This window comes from Sphaeramia orbicularis, chromosome 1 (genome assembly GCF_902148855.1).
Source record: "Sphaeramia orbicularis chromosome 1, fSphaOr1.1, whole genome shotgun sequence".
NCBI classification, from domain to species: domain Eukaryota; kingdom Metazoa; phylum Chordata; class Actinopteri; order Kurtiformes; family Apogonidae; genus Sphaeramia; species Sphaeramia orbicularis.
The window spans coordinates 35,943,080-35,966,055 of NC_043957.1; the positions used below are offsets into that span (position 1 = coordinate 35,943,080).

The following is a 22,976-nucleotide window of genomic DNA, read 5'->3' on the forward strand; positions in this document are numbered from 1 at the left end:
TAACCAATTAATACAGTATGAGCAATTAAAAGTCTTTTCAAAAAGAAACTACCATATCCAAAACGTATAGGTAGTTTATTGAGTGTGAAAAGGGCTGCTTTTGAATGGACGGTGTCATCAAATATGCAAATACACAAGTAAATACATGATTTAAAAAGTTGGACATGGACAAACAGTGAGAACAAAATAAAATATATCAAGGACTTAAAATGAAGAAACGACTGATGAAAACATTTTAATGGAGGTGAAGCTCAGGTTTACTTGAATTTCTTTTTATTATTATTATTTTTTAAATTTTTTTCCCCATATACCAGTTTGCAGTAGGTACAACCAAATGGTAAGATGAGGGATGAGTGTTTAATTAAAAATAAGCAGAAAACAACGGAAGCACGATGTTGTAGTTTATTTTCCCCAAACATAAACAAGCTATATGCGTTAATAAATACACATTTATGAATTCGTAAATTACGACAAATAATGATGAAGCTGTTTTATGAACATCTCTACAGAACGCCCGTCTTACCACGTGATATTGTGACCCGGATGTACAACTGTTCACTTCCGGTTTACATGGCACATGCAATTCCAGTAAGATTTAAACTTGTTGTAGCGGTCATTGTTGAGAATGAGTGTTAGTACCAACTGACAGAACAGGTCCGAGTAATGTCTGTCTTTTAAACACACCGTTATCACAGCACATTTGTGGATACTGTGAGCTATCAGACGTAACTGACTGACTGTCAGTGAAGTGCAGACCTGTTCTCTCAGCCTGTAGGTTTGTTTACGTCTCTACATTCCATTCCCTAGTATTCAGTTCAGGAGACTGTCTTGGGACTGAATGACATCCGTGGGTGTTTGTTCTTGTTATTTCCATCATGTTAACTCACAGTGTCAAAAATGTCCTGAGAAGGCGACTTGGTTTATTAAAACTCTCAGAAGGCTATGAAACACTGGTTCTGCAGCACTTCAGAGGATTATGTGATGCATCACCGAGTGTGGAACAAGTCAAGTCTCTGCTGCAGTTATATGTCAACAGACATTACATTTCACCCGGTCAAACCAACATAGACCTGTTTCAGCGTGGGGTGAAGTGCAGCTATGGACCTCTGGGTATGGAGCTGAGGAGAAACCTGCTGGACCAATGGTGGGACTCTGTGACTAGGTCCAGAGATCAAGTGTTTGGAGTGAACACCCTGAGCTGCAGTCAGGACAGACCAACACAGGGACCAGATCTGCTCAAGGTGGTTGAGTCTGAAAAGCTAAAACAAATACTCGACCAACAAGAGCTGAGCAAAGAGCAACTGATCCAGAAGGTCCATGTACTCCTGCAGAAGTCAGCATCACTGAGAACAAACTTTCTCCAAGGTAGAGCACTGCAAACTGTATTACACAAATGTGACTGTCAGTAGTTGAACCGATACATCTATTACAACCTGCTCATCAAACATCACATTTAATGTTGAGTCCAGGCTTGTAGGATGCTATTTGGTGATCCTCTCCTAGTGTCTGTTCTGTTCTGTCCCAATAATCAAGTGTTACATCTATATTAGTACAGATATGTGACCAAAAGCTTGTATTGCATTAACATGGTACCAGCTTTACAGTATATTACAATATTTTTTAATTATCAGGAGTACATAGAATATAAGATAATGTATGACTTTATTTATCCCATCGTGGGGAAATTTCACAGTTAACAGCAGCAACATACAACAAGCAAGTGCAGAGAAAAAGACAGGTAAAAAAAAAAAAAACAAGTGAATGTACAAGTGAATAAATATTTACATTATTATACATTATATAACAGGCATATCATAGGATGTCAACATGAGGAAATTGCTATGCATACAAAAGTTGTAGAATGTAAAAAAAAAAATTAAAAAAATTCTGAACTAAAATTTATTATAATAAAAACAGAAATACCAGCAACTTTAACATTGTTTCCTTTTCAAACAAACTGTCGGCGGTCAGACGATGTCTTTGCGTGGGTTGATTGTTGGATTTTTGACAGGGAAGACAGTAATTTGTCAGTAATTAGAGTGTTAAAAAGTTAATCAAGTTAGTATGATATTACAAATAAACTACTCACAGCTAAAGAAGGGCTAGATTATAAAGCTATCATTTACAGCTGCAGCGAAAGATCTGGAGGGTTTGGAGCAATATTTACTTTTATAACCACAATAACTACTACGATTTTACTTTGGGACTTTGAGAGTTTTTGTTAACTACATTTTTCCTTTTATGAAATAAATGTTTGGAATAATTATTAGTTGTACAATTAACATAAGCAGCAGAGTAAATGAAAAATTTTGAAAGCATTTTGCCTTTGTTTTATTTGTTGTTGTGGCTGTTCTCAGGTGCTTTGGAACAGTTTGTTCCCTCTTTGGAACTAGTGAATAGGAAGCTGCCCTTTGGTCTGGCAGAGACTGGTCTGTGTTTCCAACCCGCTGATGGCTCTGATTGGTGAGGCTTCATCCACTGTCTGATGTCCAATGTATGTCTGATGTCTACTTTTTTTTTACTGTACATGTTCATAAGCACATTCTTATGCAACAAGCTGTCCAGATGCATATGAACAAACAAATGTATTAGCTACCTTTTAATTCTTAATCATTCCCGTTGTGTTCATATCAGCAGTGTGATCCTGTAAAGCTGGTTTAACATTTGCAGAGGGGAGCCTGTGTACTCACTGGCAAATCATATCTTTAGCAGCAGATTGTTGTAGATCCTTTTGCTATGACAGTGAACTTGTAATATTTGTATAGAGACATGGAATCTCTTCTTTTGGACCATTGCGGTTATTTTCCAAAGCAAATCCCTGCGTCTGGGGGCCAGGCCACTTTTGAATTGATGAGAAATTGTGCTATTTTGTTAGTGTCCATTTTTAACCTCGTAGCATTCACTCTTTTCATAGAACCTATGTTACTCAGAGATACATTAATCCAAATACTATATACTCGATTTAATTTGAAGGAAATTATTTTGGAGCTTCTGTTTTCAGCACGTGGATAAAACACAACCTAAACAATATCTGTTCATACACAGCTTAAATGTAGCCCTAACCCTTAAATATGGCAGCTGGTGACGTGGTGAATCCTGAAAGGTTGTAAAAGAGTCTAATGGAGTGTGTTTGTCATAAAATATGTATTGTATATGTATATTCTGTTGGGTTTCTGTAAATTGACTTAGAGTCTGGTTTTGACCGACTCTATATATAAAGTGTCATGAGATAACTTTTTTGTTGTGATCTGGTGCTATATAAATAAAATTTGATTGATTGAGTGATTTGATTGGTTTTCCCCTGTAAGTCGCTTTGGAAAAAAGCGTCTGCCAAATGCATAAACATAAACATAAAATACGTCATCGGTTCTCTTTCCCAGCCCAGCTGAAGTCACTCAGACATCTCTGGTTTGGTTCTGCTCTCCTCGTACATCATCCCAGTGGTTGGATCACTGGGCTCGACAGAGACTCAAGTGGTGGAGAAAAGTGAGTAATGCTTTAAAACATGCAAGCAGGTTGTGGGGTAAGAAAATTTAGTACAGATTTTTTTTTTTTTTTTTACAGTAGGTATGTTTTTTGTGAGCTGAAACATGTAAAAGCATGTTGAGTGGCTGCAGACTCATAATTAGGTTATTTGTTTTTTATGTGTGTATAATTGGGGCAAATTCTATGTTTTCCATACATTAGACATAAAAATCTCCCTTTAAAAAACCAAAAAAGTTCAGTTGGGTTAAAGTCATGTAACTTTAATGTCTCTGTTCCTGCAGTCATGCTTCACTGTCTCTTTCCAGTTTGCCCTGTCTCCATCAGACTTCAGCAGCAGCGACATCCCAGAGCAGGAACTAGAAGAGGTGGCTTCCCGTGGAGTGAAGATCACCTACAACTTCCCATGGGGGGTGGACACCCTGGAGACACTGTGGAGCCGAGGAGACGCTGAGCTGCTGCAAATGCATAATGGAGTCCGCTCGAAACTTCAGGTCTGTGTGTTTTCAGCAGCAACTATCATATTAAAGACAAAGCTAAACGTGTCTTCTCTGTTCGTTCAGTGTCGAGATGGGCGGAAGTCGGTTCCTCACGTCGTGTCTGTAACAGGAAATATGGACCGTGGTGTGATGGCCTTTCTGTCCAATTCACTGCAGAAGCTGAGGAGAGAAGACAGCAAGCAGAGGCTGCATCAGAGAACGGTGATGCTTTAAGGATGATCACATCCTGAAAAACAACCGCTGGCCTTTCTTAAATCTTTCTTGTCTCCACCTCGGTTTTGATGTTTTCAGTTACAGTCACTGAGTTTTAGTTTACTGTTTATTTCAGGTTCTTAAGTTGCATCCCGTTTTAGCTCCAGTTAAAGTGGCTTTAGACATCAGCAGGGGAGCCACCATGGAGCTGCGACAGGTAGGAAAAATATATATGAATGATTCATTTCTGTACATACACATCACAGTGGAATAATAAGTGTGATTTTTAAGGTTTGTGAAGGCCTGCTGCTGGAGTTACTAGAAGCTGAGATCTCTGCATGGCCTGGGTATCTTGAAACTACACCAACATCAATGGAACAGCTTAATGCTAAGTAAAGTGTTAAGCATTTTGATTATGTTATTTTGCTGGTGGGAAAGAAGTTATTTTCCTTTGCTGTGGACTCATAGTTTTGTTTTGTTTTTTAAAACTGTAGATACGACGAGATGGGAGTGCTGTTCACTGTGGTGATCAGTGAGAACACACTGGAGAGTGGCCTCCTTCAGGTCCGCAGCAGAGACACAACTATCAGAGAGACTATGCACATCTCTAACATAAAAGACTTTCTCTCCAAATATATTTCTGCAGCAGACAACATCTAAATTGACTTTTGTTTATGGATGTCGGAATATTGTACTGCCTAAATTCCTTGAGAAGCTACGGAAACTGTGAGGAACATTTCACTGTAGGGGTGTAGTAGTAGTGGATCTCATGAAGATGACAGTGGATCAAGTGCAATAATAAAGGACTTGAAATGTTTTATTCTCCTAGCTATTGTCTTGTTTTTTTTTTTAGTAGCCCACCTGCTGTTTGTGTTGGCCATCCATGGCATTTGATAAGTTCATGTTTATTCTCTCCTTAGTTTGGAAGGATTGCAAAATTTTGTAATGGTTATGAAATGTAAGGTTTGCTCAACTAAAAAGTACATAATACGGGTTTTACAGCAGCTTACAGCACAGTGCTGTTAAGACTCATATTTAGTCAGTGGTGTGTGATTAGTATATACATGCTGTCCACAAATAATTACAGTGTTTTCTTTCTCCTGCTCTTTCCTTATAAAAACAACAGGAGAGAAATACAATATAACATCGAAAAAACAGAACATATTTTCATGTATTTTCTGTTTCATATTTTTTATTGATGTGCATACAAGTATACACCATTAGATTTAGATTTGCATATGTTTAAGAACAAATAACAATGAAACCTGACAAACAATACAATGAAAAGAGTACTAAAACATACTCTATGTAAAATAAACTGTTCACATAAATCTAAGAAAAAATGAAAATAGGGGGAAAAAATTAAATTAAAAAGGGAAAGGAATTACATTTTCTCAAAAAAATACATAAACAGTTGCCATTTATTGTAGATTTTATTCAAGTTTCCCCATTTTGCATATCTATCTAATTTTGTCTACTTTTAAAAAGGACATAACCTCGTTAATCCATTGTGTGCTGGAAGGGGCTGTTGTGGATTTCCAGTTAAGTAGCTGATGTTTATCAATTACCGAGGACATTTTTCATGTATTTTCACATAAAATCATTTTGGTTTGCAGCTCTCCATCCAGATTAATTTTATCCTTCAGAGGAAATAATTTAGGAGTCACTGGCTTAATTCTACACTTGCAGTTCTAAATGGCCAACATTTAAACATTTTCCTCTTCTGTTATCATGATATTAGTAACAAAAGATATATACAATTCACATCTTAAAGATCAAGGTGGGATTTTTTTTTTTTTTGTCCAAAACTGTGGATACTGAGTTGTACACTGTCACTTTATATGCATGCATAAACCAACTTTTTTTTCTTTCTTTTCCTTTTTAAAGCTTATATATATATATATATATATATATATATATATATATATATATATATATATGTGTGTGTGTGTGTGTGTATACATACACATACATACACACACACATATATGTGTGTGTGTGTGTGTGTATGTATATATATATATATATATATGTATATATATATGTATATATATATATATATATATATATATATATATATATAAATCAGACTGATATTTGAATAGTCTATATTTGCCATATTAACTCCTGAATATATATATATATATATATATATATATATATATATATATATATATATATATATTTTTTTTTTTTTTTTTTTTTTTTTTTTTTTTTTTTAAGGCGTACAGTGACGCTAATGTTAACACCGCCTAATCAAATAGTGTCAAATTCATAGACTGAACAGTTTTCTAAATATCGCGATATTTAGAGTAACTTTGCCCCTCCCTATTCCGTTATTGGTTCTTCTGAGCATGTGTCTGTATGCTGCTTAGCTGTTAGCATTCAGAGATGGCCGCAGACAGACAAAACGAAGCCAAAGTTCCAACCTTGGATGAAAATAAAGAAAATTTGCCAGATGGAGGACTAGGATTGGAAAGTATCCTTCACAGCAGCTAATGTGTTGCGCCGGTTTTGTAATTGTCTTTCATGTTGTCAGACTCGGAAGCTAACATTAGCCGGTTAGCTCGAGCAATGGGTAAGGTTAGCTAGCATATTTAGGCTACGTGTCACAGTGAAAGTCTTACCCGGTCAGTTACTGGCAAATAAAATTGGCTTACTTGCCTGCTACTAGTTCTGTACTGTAGAATGTAATTAATGAGGTGACCTACCAACGTATAACATGCAATTCTATGAAATGCTGTTGCGCCTATAACTCTTTTAACTGTAACTTTAGCTGGTACTTTATAGTGTATGGAAGCTCTGCAGTCACCTGTGTTGTCCATGAATGTATTGTCCACAGTACCTTTATAGTCATATTAGAATATGAATGACAACTATTCTCAGATAGTCCCATGTTTGGTAAGATGTAGGTACGATTGGTTGGACTTTAACTGTGAATCGCAGTTTTGCAAATCATCAAGGAGTCCCAGCAGCAGCATGGCCTTAGGCACGGAGACTACCAGAGATACAGGTGAGCTTTGTCCTGTCACACACTAACCATTCATTAGTATGTACAACTGTCTGAACCTGTCAGCAGTGAACAGTATAGGTTTTCATAAAAACAAAACAGTCCATGAGCAAAAAGCATGGGGCATAAATGATAACTTTTGTCTAAGATTCAAATTGTTAGTTATTATATAGGATATACTTCCATTAACATTAACTAAGCAGGAGATGAAGTTTATTGAAGAAATCACTTTACAATGTAACTGAAGACTTAACTGTTTGCATATAAACCCTCAGTGCCACCATATGTTAGGACACAGCTGTTAATGATCACAGTCCTGTACAGTAAGTAAAATCAATGGCTGCTTTATTATTTGTGTATTTATTTTTTTATATGTTATGAAATTCACTGACTTGTTTTATTACAAAACTGTGCAAGTAATGTTCTGAGCCAAACAAAAGTCACTTCCGGGCTCTGTTCAAAAGTTCTTTTTGATACGGGAAAGCAGGTATGATTTCAGAGGTGTTTGTATATTTATGGTACAAAAAAGCCGTTAAATATGTAAAAGAAGATGTATTTCTGTTAGTGGAGTTAAATTAAGGAATGACATAAATATACATTTAAAGATGTGTAATTCATTAATGGTTTTCAAAACGTTGGTTTGTGAAGATATTTTCGAGGGATTCAAGCAAGAATGATTTTTGATGTATTGATTCGTTGCCTAAAACTGATTTTGATTTGAATATAGGTGAGGCGTAAGCATTTAGTTTCTGCCCAAGGCTGTTCAGTCTCAACAGAATCCACTGTCAGTTGACTTGAAATCAACCTCATTGATTATGTGTTCTGTATTATGGAACATGACTGAACAAACTTAAACCTTAATATAGTTCACATCAATTTTCATCAAGTGAAAATTGTAAGTAGAGGTTTTAGTAAGGGTGTCACACACTGTTATGTATGTAAATGCAGCAGACAAAATGACTTAAAGTACCTCATGATAAACAGTTTACTACTGATTATGACCTCAATGGTAAACTGCTGTTGGTTGCTAAAAATCCAAAATGTTATTTACAACAACTTAACTGTAGTTGTTGAACTTTGGTTCAGATCATAATGGGCATTTTTCAGAGAAAGCAATGTATTCTGTACTCTGAAATTATAAAAATGACTTATGGAACTAACGATGACAACAGTCTTTGCCACTATGATACATCCACAATGAAGTGTTGTATATAAGCATCAATAAAATAACTCCAGTGTAATTGTCTTTGTGTGTAGGGGCTACTGCTCTCGCAGACTGCGACGCCTGCGCAAGACTCTTGGCTTCAAGATGGGCAACCGGCATAAGTTTGTTGGGAAGAAAATTACTGTTGAAATGCTTTCTGACAGCAGGTAAGAGAAGGATAGTCTGAGCCAAACATTTGTGCTATACATACATATATTTATTGAATTAAACGTGGAGCCTTTTTAATTAAATCTGCTTTTCAAATAATTAGGTAAAGAGGTTCAGAACCTATGTTAGTATCTGCTCTACAGCTGTTTAGATATTTCGCTATTTACACAATTTATAGAAAATGTGAATGACTTTCACCTCACCAGGTACCTGTTGCTGGTTTTGATGGAGGCTGAGCGTGCATGGAGTTATGCCATGCAGTTGAAACAGGAAGCCAATACAGAACCACGTAAACGTTTCCATCTGCTGGCAAGGTTGCGTAAAGCTGCCAAGCACAGTGAGAAGCTGGAGAAGCTGTGTGAGAGCCCTCGTGTTGATGCCAAGACCAAACTGGAGGCCCAGGTACTTTTATAGACATGAGAAACACATGAGGTTGCAGTGTAATGGGTTGAAAAGGTGTTAAATATTACCCTGCCATCTTTGTTTGCTTGCAGGCCTACACAGCATATCTGACTGGCATGGTGGAGTTTGAACTGCAGGAATGGAAGCGGGCAATGGAGGCCTTCAACAAGTGCAAGTGCGTTTTAACATCACTGGGGTTCCTTAAGATAGTTTTAATTGACTACATGGGCAGTCATTATTTTGTCATGTTTTAGATTTATAACAATTCTTCATTTGTTTTGTCTCAGAACCATCTATGAGAAGCTGGCCAGTGCATTCACTGAGGAGTTGGCAGTGCTATATCGCCAGCGTGTGGATGAAATATCACCCAACATCCGCTACTGTGCTTACAATATTGGTGAGTATCTTACACTGGTGATGGGAAACGGACCTCCCTCTTCAACATCATTATTTATTAGCTGTGTACCAGCACTAGAAGTAAGTCTTGCTCCATCCACTATGATTCTGGATCTGAGTGATTAAAAACTTTTTATGAATGCATCATAAAAATGTCTTCAAATGGTTGACACAGTTTATCATGCTTCTCTGAGGTTTATTACTAATTCTAAAGCCATGACACATCATTGAGTTGTATTCCAGGGTGGGTTGGCTGTCCCTGTCCACAAGGAGGTTAGGACACTGGTACACCTTTATTTACAAGGCCATACTTGGATTATTGCCTTCCTGTATATGTAGTTTAATAACAAGAAGAAGTGGTGATTCTTGTTGTCTGCGATCAAATGAACATTTGTTCCTTTCTGTGCCATTCGCCCATACAGAGCTGGGTAAAAGGGCATTTGTCTACTCTGCTCTTTGCACATGGAATATGTTGCTAAAAGTGCTAGAGACTAACTCAGTGAATTGCACTGGTTTTTCATAGTTTGACTTGCCCTGTAAATTCTTGTACGTTGTAACTGTGTGTTGTATTTCATGCTGCCTCTTGGCCAAGACTTCCTTGGAAAAGAGGTTCTTAATCTCAATGGGATCTTTTTTTCCCGGTTAAATAAAGGTTAAATTAAAAAAAAAAAAAACAACTCTCAGGGTTGTTTGGCATCCAGAGCTTCAGACCCTGTGAAGATGTAGCATTCAACTTATCCCATTTTTCCTGAAATCCTGTATATATGCCAGAGCTCACGCCAACCCCATCTGTGTTTTTCCATCTGTTCATAGGTGACCAGAATGCCATCAATGACTTGATGCAGATGAGGCTGACTGGAGGAGGTGGAGGCATGATGGCAGAAAAACTAGAGGTGATGTCTTCATGTGATCAATGGCCTTTTTACGTAATGCTTAATACTGGTTATTAACCCTTTAAGTGCCAAAGTTGCAATATTGCAACAAATGCTGTAACTGAAACTGCTTTTTTAAATCTTGATATCAAAATTGTATATTTAAAAAAAAAAAAAGAAAGAAAAAGTCCAGTGCCTAACAAGTTACTGTTTTTTAGTCAAGAAAAACTTGTTACATTAAATAATTTTGTAATTTTATTATCTCCTCAGGCCCTCATCACTCAGGCAAGAACTAAGCAAGCAGCCACTATGAGCGAGGTAGAGTGGCGAGGGCGAACAGTGCCCGTGAAGATTGACAAGGCTCGCATCTTCCTGTTGGGACTGGCAGACAACGAGGCTGCCATTGCTCAGGTTAGTATTTTCTGCCTAGTTTTAAAAGTTTGTGTTAACGTGGCCATAAAATATGTGATTCATATCTTTCTCAGACATTGTGGTCAATGAAATTCTTTACCTTTTCCTACTTGGACAGAGTGTAACTTTACTCATGTTTTCATTCTGGATCAGAGGACACACTTGAATGACTGTCACAATTTATTGTACAGCTTAACCACTTTGCTAATTCCATCATAATGCCCCTAAGTTTCATATTTTTGGAAACAGTGTTTTAATATTTTTGGGCACTTCCTTTTTTTTTTGCTTTTTTTTTCTGCATGCCAAGTTGGAACATTAATCACTCCAGTCAGTGAAAACTTCAGTTTGTTAAAAGACAGGTTGTATTTTCACAGCTGACCATCTGTTTTGATAATGGGTTTCTAACCAACATAATTTCTACTCTGTCAAAGTTAAACAGGTCGACAAACAGAAACAACAGCCACACAGGCCATCAGAAATCTGACAAAAAGTCCAATTCTGTACAATATGAACATTTCTAATAATTCTCTGAATACAAAATTAATATGTTCAATACTAGGTTGTTTTCCGATAGGTTTGAGATCAGCAGAAAAACTAGGCTGTAAGTTGTGGTAAACATTTAAAACAGAGTTTAAATGCTTAGCCCAAAACTAACAAGTCCACGTTTTGGTAAAAGACAAAACAAAAAGCTCAAGTAATTTTACCCATATAGTTTTTATTTGTTCCATCTGGGTTCTTTACCACCTGTTTGCAAGTAAGGCTGCTTGTTTTTAAAGACTTCTCTAAAACTTACTGTAGAAGATTTTCCCTGTTGGTTTCATTTTCATACCAATAAATGTCAAAAAGCCAATGTGCAATTTTAGGAAGAGCTATTACTGTTACTATTACTGTTTTAAATCATCTGCTCCTGACGTCACATACAATCAGAGTCAAAATCTATTTCTTTTTTCAGTTCCTGTGACTTTTCTTCCAGTGTGCATGTCTATAAAACTACCCGTTTACATGATGCAGAATGTGTAGAACATGTTGTTTTAGTATACTCATACTTCATACAGCAGTTGATGTAGCTCTTAAAACGTTCAATAGGTGGCACCATCTTCTTTACTGTCATAACTTGGTCCTTCGCTGCCACCACAACCCATCTGGTTTCTCATGTCTGAAGACTCGGCACACCCTGTGGACACACCCACAGTATCACACCCACAGACACTCAGGACTCTGGCATGCAGCCTCTCTCATTGCATGACTGCATTCTGTACGTTTCAGCCCACACACACCCAGCAGGTCTCTGTGGACAGATTAGTAATATCAGCTCTAAACACCTTGAAATATAAAATGGGCCCTTATTGGCCCATAGCTGTTGTATTACACACTATTGTTAAGCTAAGAATGGCTGTGTCTGAATGTGTGTTATGGCACCTTCAAGCTCCTCATCTTAATTATCCAAACAGTTTTTTTTTCTTTTTGAACTTTATGAGTGATACATAAAATGTCGTTAAAAAAAAAAGGAGTGAGCACTTTCACCTTTCGTCTTGCGTTACTCACTGAAAGTCAGAATTTAACCACGACACCTTAAGCTTCCCCTTGTGAGCTCAATCCACAGTTTTTAGCCTCTGGGGATGGGAAAAGGCATACTAGGTCATACTTCAGAGCTACAACCTCCTAATCAGTTTTTAATGGAGCCATTCCCCTTCAAAAACACTAGATGCTAAGCAGGTTGAACCAGTTGTGCTAGGCGTTGCCAGGGTGTTGGCACTCGAGTGTGGTGCTAAAGAACATCAGCCTTCTAGGTGGATGAGAGCAGCGCTACGAACTGTCTGCTATCAGTTATTACTGTGAGGAATTTTCTCGTAACATTCTTCCTCTGTGTTGTTCCCTAAAAGTTTTCCTGCCTTTTGAATGTGAGGATGTGGGATTTCCAATATAGTTAAAAATACTTTAAAGTTGGTTCTTTTCGGCCCTTTTGTAACAGACAAAACAACTATCACGATCAAAACAAAACAAAAAGGAGGGGCACTTCCTCTTAAATCTGAGTGGAACCTGTCCTCGAATCAAGTCCATTTCTTCCATCATTCTTCGAAGTATCCTCTGTCACCTTTCACCTGGCTCATTCTGATGACCTTTTTACATGCAAGAATTAAGATTAGTGCAACACCCCTCTGTTCTACTACATCACTAGATATTAATCTTACAGGGTTTTTTTTAGTTTTTATTCACTGTAATGTCTAAACACAGCACCAGTTTTTTTTTATCTTTTCATGCATAAATTCAAGAGATAGAGTGATGTGTTTCCAATTGTTTACTTTTTATGTGAGGTGCAGCCTTACTTACATTTTTCTACTCAAATTTTTGCTGGTAGAGGTTTGCCATTTTGTGCATTAAATCAGTTCAGTTTAACGTTTAGTTCTACTTGGATGGAATTCCTTCCATTGTACAGTTTAGTAATGATCTGTGAGCAGGTTTGCTTTTACAGAATCGTATCCTTTTGACAGTTTAAAATGATGTCTGACATTAGGTGGTTATTTTACCCCATTAAAGTACAGTCTTTTTTTCTTATCAACTCAACTTCCTGCAGACCGGTGAGACAGTTGTAGAGGAACACAGGCCCATTGTATGGGTGGGTCAGTAAAAGAATGGGGAGGTGAAGAACAATCCTGTCATTCCCTGAGCTTTGAACTCTGAAACCTGTGTGTGATGGCTGATTTGTTGTGCAGGAATGTATCGACAGCCTGCTTGGCCACATACCGACGTCTCTCCCCTCTTTGCCACAGTCACATTCCTGCGTAAAGTGTTTCTCTTTGTATCAAACTCCTAAAAGGATCAAATATTTGTTTGCACGAGTGACTTTTATTAACGTAGTGTTGGTATTAATCAAGTGCAAATGATGTGTGCTGTGTATTTGTACAGCTCAGGTATAGAGGTTTAAAATAGTTTGGATTGAGGCATTGTCTTGCTTTTAATGTTTGTCTCTATTCACCAATTCTTAGTGAAACTACTGACTATAGTGAGATGAAACCGGCACGTTCATGGTGGTTCTCTAGACATTACAATTGTTACTCTTATTGTTGAAGTTACAAAGAGCATTCTACGCTCAGCCCTCCTTCTACACTCCCAAATTCCTCTCATTGTAAAACCCTTTGGCATGGGTTTTTCTCTTTTTCTGTACCTGTCTGTTAATAATGTCATCATCAAATCACTTCATATTTATATCATAATTGTATTTACTGCTGAATCTTTAATAAACCCCTTTGATAAAAGTGTTGCAATGCTGTACGTAAAGCAGGGACTAGTCTGTGTGAAATAAGTATGTGTTTTTATGGATTACAGTAAAATATGGAAGAAGTTTGATAAATGCAGCCACAAATCAGTGTTTTTCCATATAATTTCTGTTTGTATGTGTTAATGCAGGCGTCTAATGAGGAGACCAAAGAGCATCTGTATGAGACCCTGTTGGCTGAATGCAGAGACACCATCCAGGCTGTGAGAGAGGAACTCAAAGCTGAGGCGGTAAGATGCACCAGGCTCAAAAGACAGTCACAGGCTTACACTGAAGAAGCATTTACAGGGTTTGTAAAATACTGCTTGTCATTGCAGAAGCAGCGTGAGAGGAGCTCTGATAGTGACAGCGGCAAAGTGTCCAACATGCAGTTTCTGCACAGGTAACGGGTGTTCTTTTGTAAACATGGATCCCACTGAGGACACCGGATCACACAATACCACAATCTACTGTTTAATGGGGATCCGCGATCAAATTTTAAACCTTATTTATCTTTTCTCTAACAGTTGGGGATTAAACAGATTATGTTGCCATTATTTTTGCATCTTATCTTCCTGTTTCTTTGAAAGCTTACTTTGTGAGGAAGAAGTAGGCAACAGTGTAAGTGTTTAAAATCAGAGCCTTAGCACTGTGCTGAAATGCAGTGGAGAAAACCATGATACCTTCTTTTCATTTACATGTTCTTAGTCAGTGGAAGTCCACGCTCAGCCTACATGCAGGACATTAATCTTATTATAACAAGACACATACCCTTGGGAGCGGATGTGCTGCTTGGCTCAGAAACAGTGGCACTCATGGTGTAGGGTGTCACATACACAGCATTCCTGCAAATAAGCCCATTTTGTGAGGAAAGGTGTTTCAGCATATTGCACATACTTCCAACCTTAGTTAAAATACTGTTGTTACAGACATAACGTTTAATGCTTCTGTTGTTTTTCTATATGAAATTAGGCCAGTTTTAGACACCTACTTCATCTTTATTTTGAGTTCCCAGGTATGTGTAGATCATAATTTGACAGTAGATTTCTCCATTAATATATTTTTCCTAAAACTTTCTACATTTTGCAAATTTTTTTTTGCCTTTTTGAAACATTTATTGCGTATAATATGAATGAGATACATTTTTTCAAAAAAGAGTTCTAATCTATTGAATTTGTAAATCAGTAGTGACATCCCCACAGTCTTCTTGGATAGCCCCATAAAACCTATGGTGTGGTTTGATGAGGAGACAGAATTATTCCTTTGGCTCATCCATGGAAAAAAACCCATGAATGCCATTTTAGATGCAAAGTGGCAATAGAATGCTCCCTTTCTCCTACTGTTCAATACAGCCACTTGTAGCATACACTTGATCACCACTATCTGATGACAGTATGCATAGTAGTTGCTCCAGCTACTTTATGGTAACGCACATAATTTGTGTTTTCTTAGTTTTTCGTTTTTTTGTCACTTTTCCAAAGTTTCAGATACATGTGGCATTTTGTCAAAATGCAGCCACTGTTTCTCTCAGACCCTTCCTAAAAACTTGCCGGCAAGATTTGCAGTGCAGTGGTATAGTGGGTAGCACCTCTGCCTCAGTAATGTTGAGTTTACCTGTTCTCTCCACACTCCACATTTCCCCTGACATTAAAAACAGGACTATAGGTCAACTCTCCTGTCAGTGAAATGATGATCCGGAGTTGGTTCCTGAGCACCTTCGACCGGGGCTAATGCTAACTGCTAATCCTAATGCTAGGTACTATGTGTGTATCAGGATGGATAATATGTGGTGACTGAATTTCCCTTTAAGGATAATAGAGAGTTAACCTTTCAAAATGAATTTCAATGCATGTAGCTATCCAATTCTGATGGACTGGACATTTTGGAACCGAGTCATGATTCCCAGTCCTTTCTCAGACTTGGTAGCCATAGAGTTATTGTGTTATTGGAATATTTTAAGAACTTTTCCACAAAGCTTCAGATGCAGAAAAAGACAAAGGCAGAGCAAAACACGTTTATTCCTTGTTACAGAGGAGGACTGTGAGATAGTGGTCACATAAGATGAACCTGTCTGAATGTGGATTTAGTGTTTCAGACCATTGTGCCACACTTCAGAGAAGAACAGTTTAATAATCTGTAGCTTCTCTTAACATGTGTCCAGGCTCATATTAGACTTTGCGTCCTCTGTTTGTCATAATGTTTCATCTCCTTTGTTAATAAATGTGCTGCTGGTCTCTTCTCTCAGCTACTTGACCTACATCAAGCTGTGTACGCTGGTCAAGAGAAATGAAAGCATGGCCCATACACTGCAGGCCAAGCTGAAGGAACCCGAGGCTGACGAGACCAAGAGGGGCCCCCGCCCACAGGACCTCATCCGCCTCTATGATATCATCCTGCAGGTACACATTCACACCACACAGGCGAAATACATCAACTTTTACAAATTCACAATGACAAAACTAACCATTGTCCACATTATATGTAATTTTTTCACTCTGTAGCTGCGAAGTGAGATGATAAAGTGTTTGATCTGTGCCGTCACCAGTGAAGAGACGTCTCTGTCACTTCCTCCAAACTAACTTCATCTGTTATTCTCCTTTTCCACTTTCCTCCTCACCTCCTATTCCTCCACTGCTCCTCCTTTGGTCTGTCTGCTCAGAGTTTGGCTGAGCTGTCCACCCTGCAGGGTCTGGAGGATGACCATACCTTCCAGAAGGAGGTGTCCCTCAAGACGCTGGTCTACAAGGCTTACAGGTCCGACACATTTGTTTGTTAATCAGTCATTTGAACATAGTACTTATCCAACCCTCTGATCATCTAATAGCTGATATTTTGGTTGATGATGCAGTTAATGTTAAAATAGCATCTTTTCAATTTGTCTGCAGTTTGTCGCTTCAACTCAACTAGTTTTATGGTTTTTGCATATCTGACAATGCATGAAAGGCTTTTACACACAGTCTCACTAAAATAGCAGGTGATTTCCTTTGGTGTCTTATAGTTTCCCATTAGTTTTCATTTCATATTATTATTTTAAGTTTTTCTGACTAGTATCCTCAACATCTTGTTATAAAAAGGCTGACAAGACTTATTGGGCTTGAGTCAAAACTCCATTCAGTTATTGTGGAGTATTACTATCATTATATTTGGATACAAACATTTGGAAACACTAAAGCAGATGATACCCATCCTCTGATTCAGGACAAGCCAATTACTTTGGATGTGTTTGTATAATGTTGTTGCATGTGTTATTCTTGATTCACGTGTGTTTTAATACATTTGTGTTCCTCTCAGATGTTTCTTTATAGCCCAGTCATATGTGCTGGTGAAGAAGTGGAGCGAGGCCCTAGTGCTGTATGAGAGGGTGCTGAAATATGCCAAGGAGGTCCAGTCTAAGGCTAAGAGCCTCAACAACAGCCTCAAGGTTTGTTGTGTTCATGTTATAGGAACTGGGTCATCTTGTTTTGAAATGAATTATAATAATAAAACAGTAATGAATTTTAAAATAGACAACCACACACACACTGTATTACTGCATTAAAAAAACAATAAAATTAAAGTTACTCCTGAGAAAATGCCCCTGTAAACTGTTTGAGGTTCTGGATCTTCACACTCTATCTACAAGAATATGATTTTCCTTTTCCTGAGGAGATAAATAAAGCAAAAACAATTCCATTCAGAGCTTTGGAGTCATTACTTTATTGTTTAATATTTTCTCTAAAACTTAAACACTGTTTTGTTTCTCCAGGATCTACCTGACGTTCAGGAACTCATTGCTGAAGTCAGCGCTGAAAAATATTCACTTCAAGCTGCTGCCATTTTAGGTGAGAGTTCCCTTGAGCCGACAGCTGTTTTCAACGCTGCCGACATTATTGTTGCTGTCCTGTTTAGTTCCTTGTACAAGCCTGAAGTTATTTATCTGTGTTTTAGACACCGACGACACTGCTGAAGTCCCTGCTCAGCAGCAGGTGAAAGACAACACGGTAAGAAAACTAAGAGTCAAACCACAGCAGAAAAGTGAATTTGTGTTTTGCAAACTTGAAAAGGAAGATGTTTTGGAGGCATTTTTTAAGAGAAATAAACAACAGATTTCGGAGACAGAAGGTTACAACATAAGTGGATGTCACTGATATCAAACACTTAAACAGTGAGGTTTTACACTTTGTTCACAAATTGGAACAAAAAGGGCAAAAGAATAAATGACACGTCTTTTGTTGTTTTTCTGCCTATTTCTGTCTTGTCTGTAATGTCCCCCTCCACTTGTCAAAAACAAATATTTTTCAGTGTTTTTACTAACAAATTTCTCTGGGTTCGTCAACATCCTGAATTTAAGAACCAGATATAATGGTAGGTGTTGGGATGTCATAGAACTTTAGGAACCAATCCACATCTAATATTCGGCTTCTACAAGTGTAACATGCAAACCTGAATGAAGGACTGGACAGTGAAGTCTGAAATGCACAACAAATAAGTTGATAAATATTTGCTTTTTTTTTTTAGAGATTATAAACCCGGATGGAGGACACATGTCAGTTTATCAGTAGGGGTGTGTATTGGCAAGAATCTGGCGATACGATACAAATCACAATACTAGGATCATCATATGATATATCATGATACTGTTAAAAAGGCAATTTTTTGTGTGTTTCTTTTTTAAAAATGATTATTTCCTTGAAGAATTGAATTACACCCAAAATATACACGAATACTAAACACATTTTTATTTGATCACAACAGGATCTGATGCTATATCACAAAATTTTCCAGTTAAAACTTAAATTATGTTTTACAGACATTACAGTTTAAGATCCTGCTCAAATGTTCATATTCTGTTTGTTCTTAACTAACATCAGAACATTATTTTTGTGCATTCCCAACAAAGGAACTAACATGTGCCTCTCAGACAATAACAAGTGCTTTTAGGGTGCTTCAAATAACCAGTATTTAATTAATAAAATAGTGATAAATAATAAATAAAATATAAACAAAAAAGAAAAACAAAAACAACTAGAAGCACTCGGAGAGCGCAGACCTCCGCCAAGGCTGATCAGTGGCCCCCCCCGTGGGCCCCCCCACGCCAAGGAGGTTATGTTTTTGCCAGGGTTTGTTTGTCTGTCTGTCTGTTTGTCTGTCCATTAGTGTGCAACATAACTCAAAAAGTTATGGACAGATTTTGATGAAATTTTCTGGTCTGCACCCCCCCGTGGGCCCCCCCACCCCCGATCACCACCAAAATTTAATAATTTCTTCCTTATCCCATTTCCAACAAACCCTGAAAATTTCAGCAAAATCTGTCCATAACTTTTTGAGTTATGTTGCACACTAACGAACAGACAAACAAACAAACAGACAGACAAACAAACAAACCCTGGCAAAAACATAACCTCCTTGGCGGAGGTAAAAATGAACCTCCACAATATCTGCATCCTACCATATAATGCGTGTTCTGTGTCCGTCCGATGTCCGTTTGATGTGTGATCAGTGTTGCAGCATGGGAGGGCGTACGGGTAGAATGCTGCTGTTGCACCACGGGAGGGCGCCATCGTACAATGGCACCACTGGTACAATGCCGCAAGTTTGAATAAATACCTAAAAATATCAATACAGTACTTTTCAATATCAATACAGTATCGTGAAATGAAATATCGTGATACGTTGCAAAACCGATATTTTCTTACATCCCTATTTATCAGTATTTACCATTGTCAGTCATCACAGTGAAAACTCTATTAACCTTAATTATTTAGTGCAAGTTGTCTTTCTTAGATCTTGTCAAATGCGCTATAGGTTAATTGCCCATAGCTGTGAATGGCTGTCTGTGATGAAGTGCAGTGTGAACCCCGCCTTCATCTGATGGTAGCTAGTATAGGCTCCATCACTTCCGCAACCCTCACAAGAATGAAGCGGTTTCAGAAAATGAATGAATGAAGGGGCTCACTTGCTTCCATGTCTTACTTGCAGCCACTCTGCGATCGCCTGGAGACCTTCCGCCTCGACACTACCCTCGTAGGAAAGCACCCCAATCTGGTCCAGTTCCCACCTGACTTCCAGCCGATCCCCTGCAAACCGCTGTTCTTCGACCTGGCGCTCAACCACGTGGCCTTCCCGCCGCTGGACGACAAGGTGGAGCAGAAGGGCAAGGGCGGCCTGACCGGCTACATCAAGGGCATCTTCGGCTTCGGCAGCTAAATCAAACACAAGGCTTTGACTCCCTGGGTTTACCGCAAACAAAACCGACTTGGGTCAGTTGTTAATTCGAATGGTTTCAGTTACATTTAAATTTTTCTTGCCTCACACCGTGATGGGTGCAACAGCAGGTCTGAGGAAGTGGGTCTAATCAATAAAGAAAGGAGGTAAAGTAATTGAATCAGTTTCAAGTAGCAGTATGACCCAAGTCCACCTGCCATCTTTAGTTGTAACATCCAGCTGCATGGGTTCCTCATACTGACGCCCTCTGTCATTTCAGCGTCGGAGGTGTGTCTGTGACTCCAGAGTTTCACCGGCCATGCCATGGTTTTGATACTTAAGCCAAGGTGTCAGTTTTACAATCCTGTCAGGGTCAATAAGCCACTCTGACCTCTCCTTTTTTTGTCTTTTTATTTTTGTCAGTGTTATGTAAGCGCCTTCATGTACTTATGTTTCCTTTTTTATTTCCCCTTGATTTAGATTTGAACATTTCTTAAACCTAAATTTTACATGGGAGTGCAGTCTTATCTCTGCTCCAGCTTTGGTTTTTTAAATGTAAAATAGAGTTCATGAACTATAAAAACTAATCATGTTACCTGTAGTTTGGCAAAATCCATCATCATCATCAATGCCTACCTGTGTTTACAGTCTCTGTTCCACAAATTGAGCCCTCACCCACTTTTTTAAAAAGTATTTAACATGACACCTGAAGAAATAAAACACTATATGGTCACAATATTCCACTGGATACGCTGTTAAAAGAGCACAAGGAGGAGGATTCCTTCACACCTGCACGGTTTACTCTGCTCTTAGAGGTTTTACTGAGGCCTCATCAGAGAATCTAAACTAAAGACCTTAAAACAGAAAACGGCTGTATAACATTAGTGAACATACTGTGTACTCTGACACGGGTCCAACTGATTCCACTTTACATTTAGTGAGGGCAAGTAATCACACATGTATTTTGTGAGGCAACGGTTGTTTCCTGAAGTATTTGTTTTATCAAAATGCCATCATTTTCAGTTTATAGGTGTGAGTTGACTCTTACGAAGGTTTTAATCACACCTCCGAGCATGTTCGACTCCGCTGTTTTCATGACCAACAGAACAATCTTTTGTTTTTTTTTTTGTCATCCTTTGCAGACTTGCATCTTCTTTCCACACCAAAAGCATCTCACTCCTTTAGGCTGGGTTCATACTACAGGTTTGGATTCATCGCTCAGATCAGATATTTTTTTTATCTAGTGTCAGGCTCCAGTATAAACTATACTGATCCTGCATCTGCAAAAGAATAACCACATCACACAGCAGGCTGTTGTACTGAAGGCAGCATTTACGGTTTCATTTATAACTCGATGAGCAGTGGAAGCTGTACTTAATGAGGAGACAATTAGGTTCCAGTAGAATGAGATTTTTTTTTTTTTTTTTTTTGTAGAAAATATCTCTATTTTATAGTATCTGGTGTAAATTATCTAATTGTCGGTTACAAGGACCCTTAAGGGAATGAAGACGAGGGTTGTGAATTCGGCAAACACTATTATCAAAACCTGGCATCATGTATAATGGAAGTATGTGTGAAATGTCTCCCTTTGGAAAATAAATAATAATAAAATAGACCCTGAACTGGTTTATCTACTGTCTGAGCTGAAGAAATAAAATTGAGAGGACCTTAAAAAGGAAAAATCAAACTATGTCCTTACTAAAAAATATATATATGTTTTCTTTTTTTCTGTTATATAAGTAAACCTTTGTCAGATTTAGGACCTCAAATGATACTGACCCAAAGTGGAACAGAGAAAAGGTTAGATTCAGTATGTTTATGAAAAAACAGAGATTTGAGCCTGTTTGCCTGCAGTGTGAACGCAGTGGGACCTGATAACGCACTCGCTAAAGGACTGATTCACTCATGTTTTTCTCGTCCACATTTACTGATGTCTCATTTTATTTTTTTTTTTCTTTTAAGTGTTTTATGTTGATGGATGTGCAGGAATAGCTCGAGAAATAGCCTGGAAATGATGACTAATAAATTGTCAACTGTAAGGTGAAACAGCAGTGAAATGATAAGAATATTTGATTTGATTTCCAAGCCTAATTAAAAAAAAATCTACCAAGTACTGTTTTCTGTTATTTCTTTTTTGGCAGAAAATGTCTAGTTATTACCTTTTGTGATTCATGGATTAGTAAAAGGTGACGGAAGTGGCAGAGGTGTGACTGTTGTGGGTGTGATGGATGCCTTCAGAGGGTGTGAATGTATTTAGGTTTGTGTTAGTGCCTTTTTAAAAGTATGAATAGTTACATTAGTGTGCATGTTAAAGCCCACATTTCAACGCTGGCGTTACACATGTCCCGTCCACATAGTTGTCTTATCTGTTGCCTGTCATCAGCGCCAGTAATGGATGTTATTGCAGAAATGTGCTCTGTCTCGATGCGCTGAAGGTATTTGGGTTTAAACAAAGCAGCAGAGATAAATATCACCTAGAGTTAGAGGGTGTATTTAATTTATTCTTAACATAGCCCTTTATTTGCATTTGCAAGATGAAAGATCTAAGCAAATTATTACTGAGGTGGAAAAAAACTGATACTAGTCACACAGAAAAAGTCCAAAGTACAGCACATTCATCACAATTTGGATTGACTCTAAAGCAGACGGCCATGTCATGTTTACTGTGTGTAGTTTAGAATAAGACTCAGACACACCCGTGTAACCTCCATTGTTTTTGTTTAGTTCAAAGGTTTTGGTGGCATCCAGTCCAGTTTTTTTAATCATGTTACTGATCTGAGTTCTGGACCTGAGATCCCATAACATACAGTCATGGAAAAAAGTTTTGGGATGCCCTTAAAATTTTATGCAATTTCAAATATCAAGGAATATTTGTGAAAAAACATTTTTGTGGTTCAAA

The 22,976-nt window shown here is 37.9% G+C and overlaps 2 protein-coding genes across 3 annotated transcripts; both read left to right on the forward strand.

Moving 5' to 3' along the window:
• The first annotated feature begins 542 nt into the window (after positions 1-542).
• On the forward strand, positions 543-16,768 carry polg2 (polymerase (DNA directed), gamma 2, accessory subunit). Of its 2 annotated transcripts, XR_003935618.1 has the most exons (10): positions 543-1,365; positions 2,358-2,463; positions 3,381-3,486; positions 3,792-3,977; positions 4,047-4,184; positions 4,312-4,392; positions 4,467-4,567; positions 4,670-4,924; positions 9,710-9,714; positions 16,758-16,768. XR_003935618.1 is itself a non-coding variant. In XM_030136511.1 (8 exons), the coding sequence occupies exons 1-8, from the start codon at positions 876-878 to the stop codon at positions 4,833-4,835; spliced, it is 1,374 nt and encodes a 457-aa protein (XP_029992371.1). In that variant the 5' UTR covers positions 543-875; the 3' UTR covers positions 4,836-4,992. The 2 variants fall into 2 exon arrangements, 1 of the variants encoding a protein (XP_029992371.1); XM_030136511.1 differs by lacking the exons at positions 9,710-9,714; positions 16,758-16,768 and having other exon boundaries at positions 4,670-4,992.
• On the forward strand, positions 6,517-21,776 carry srp68 (signal recognition particle 68). Its single transcript, XM_030136499.1, has 16 exons — positions 6,517-6,654; positions 7,122-7,188; positions 8,443-8,556; positions 8,764-8,959; positions 9,052-9,134; positions 9,247-9,356; positions 10,169-10,248; positions 10,498-10,638; positions 14,047-14,145; positions 14,233-14,297; positions 16,140-16,293; positions 16,554-16,648; positions 17,186-17,315; positions 17,640-17,715; positions 17,822-17,874; positions 19,853-21,776. The coding sequence occupies exons 1-16, from the start codon at positions 6,567-6,569 to the stop codon at positions 20,078-20,080; spliced, it is 1,779 nt and encodes a 592-aa protein (XP_029992359.1). The 5' UTR covers positions 6,517-6,566; the 3' UTR covers positions 20,081-21,776.
• The last annotated feature ends 1,200 nt before the right edge of the window (positions 21,777-22,976 follow it).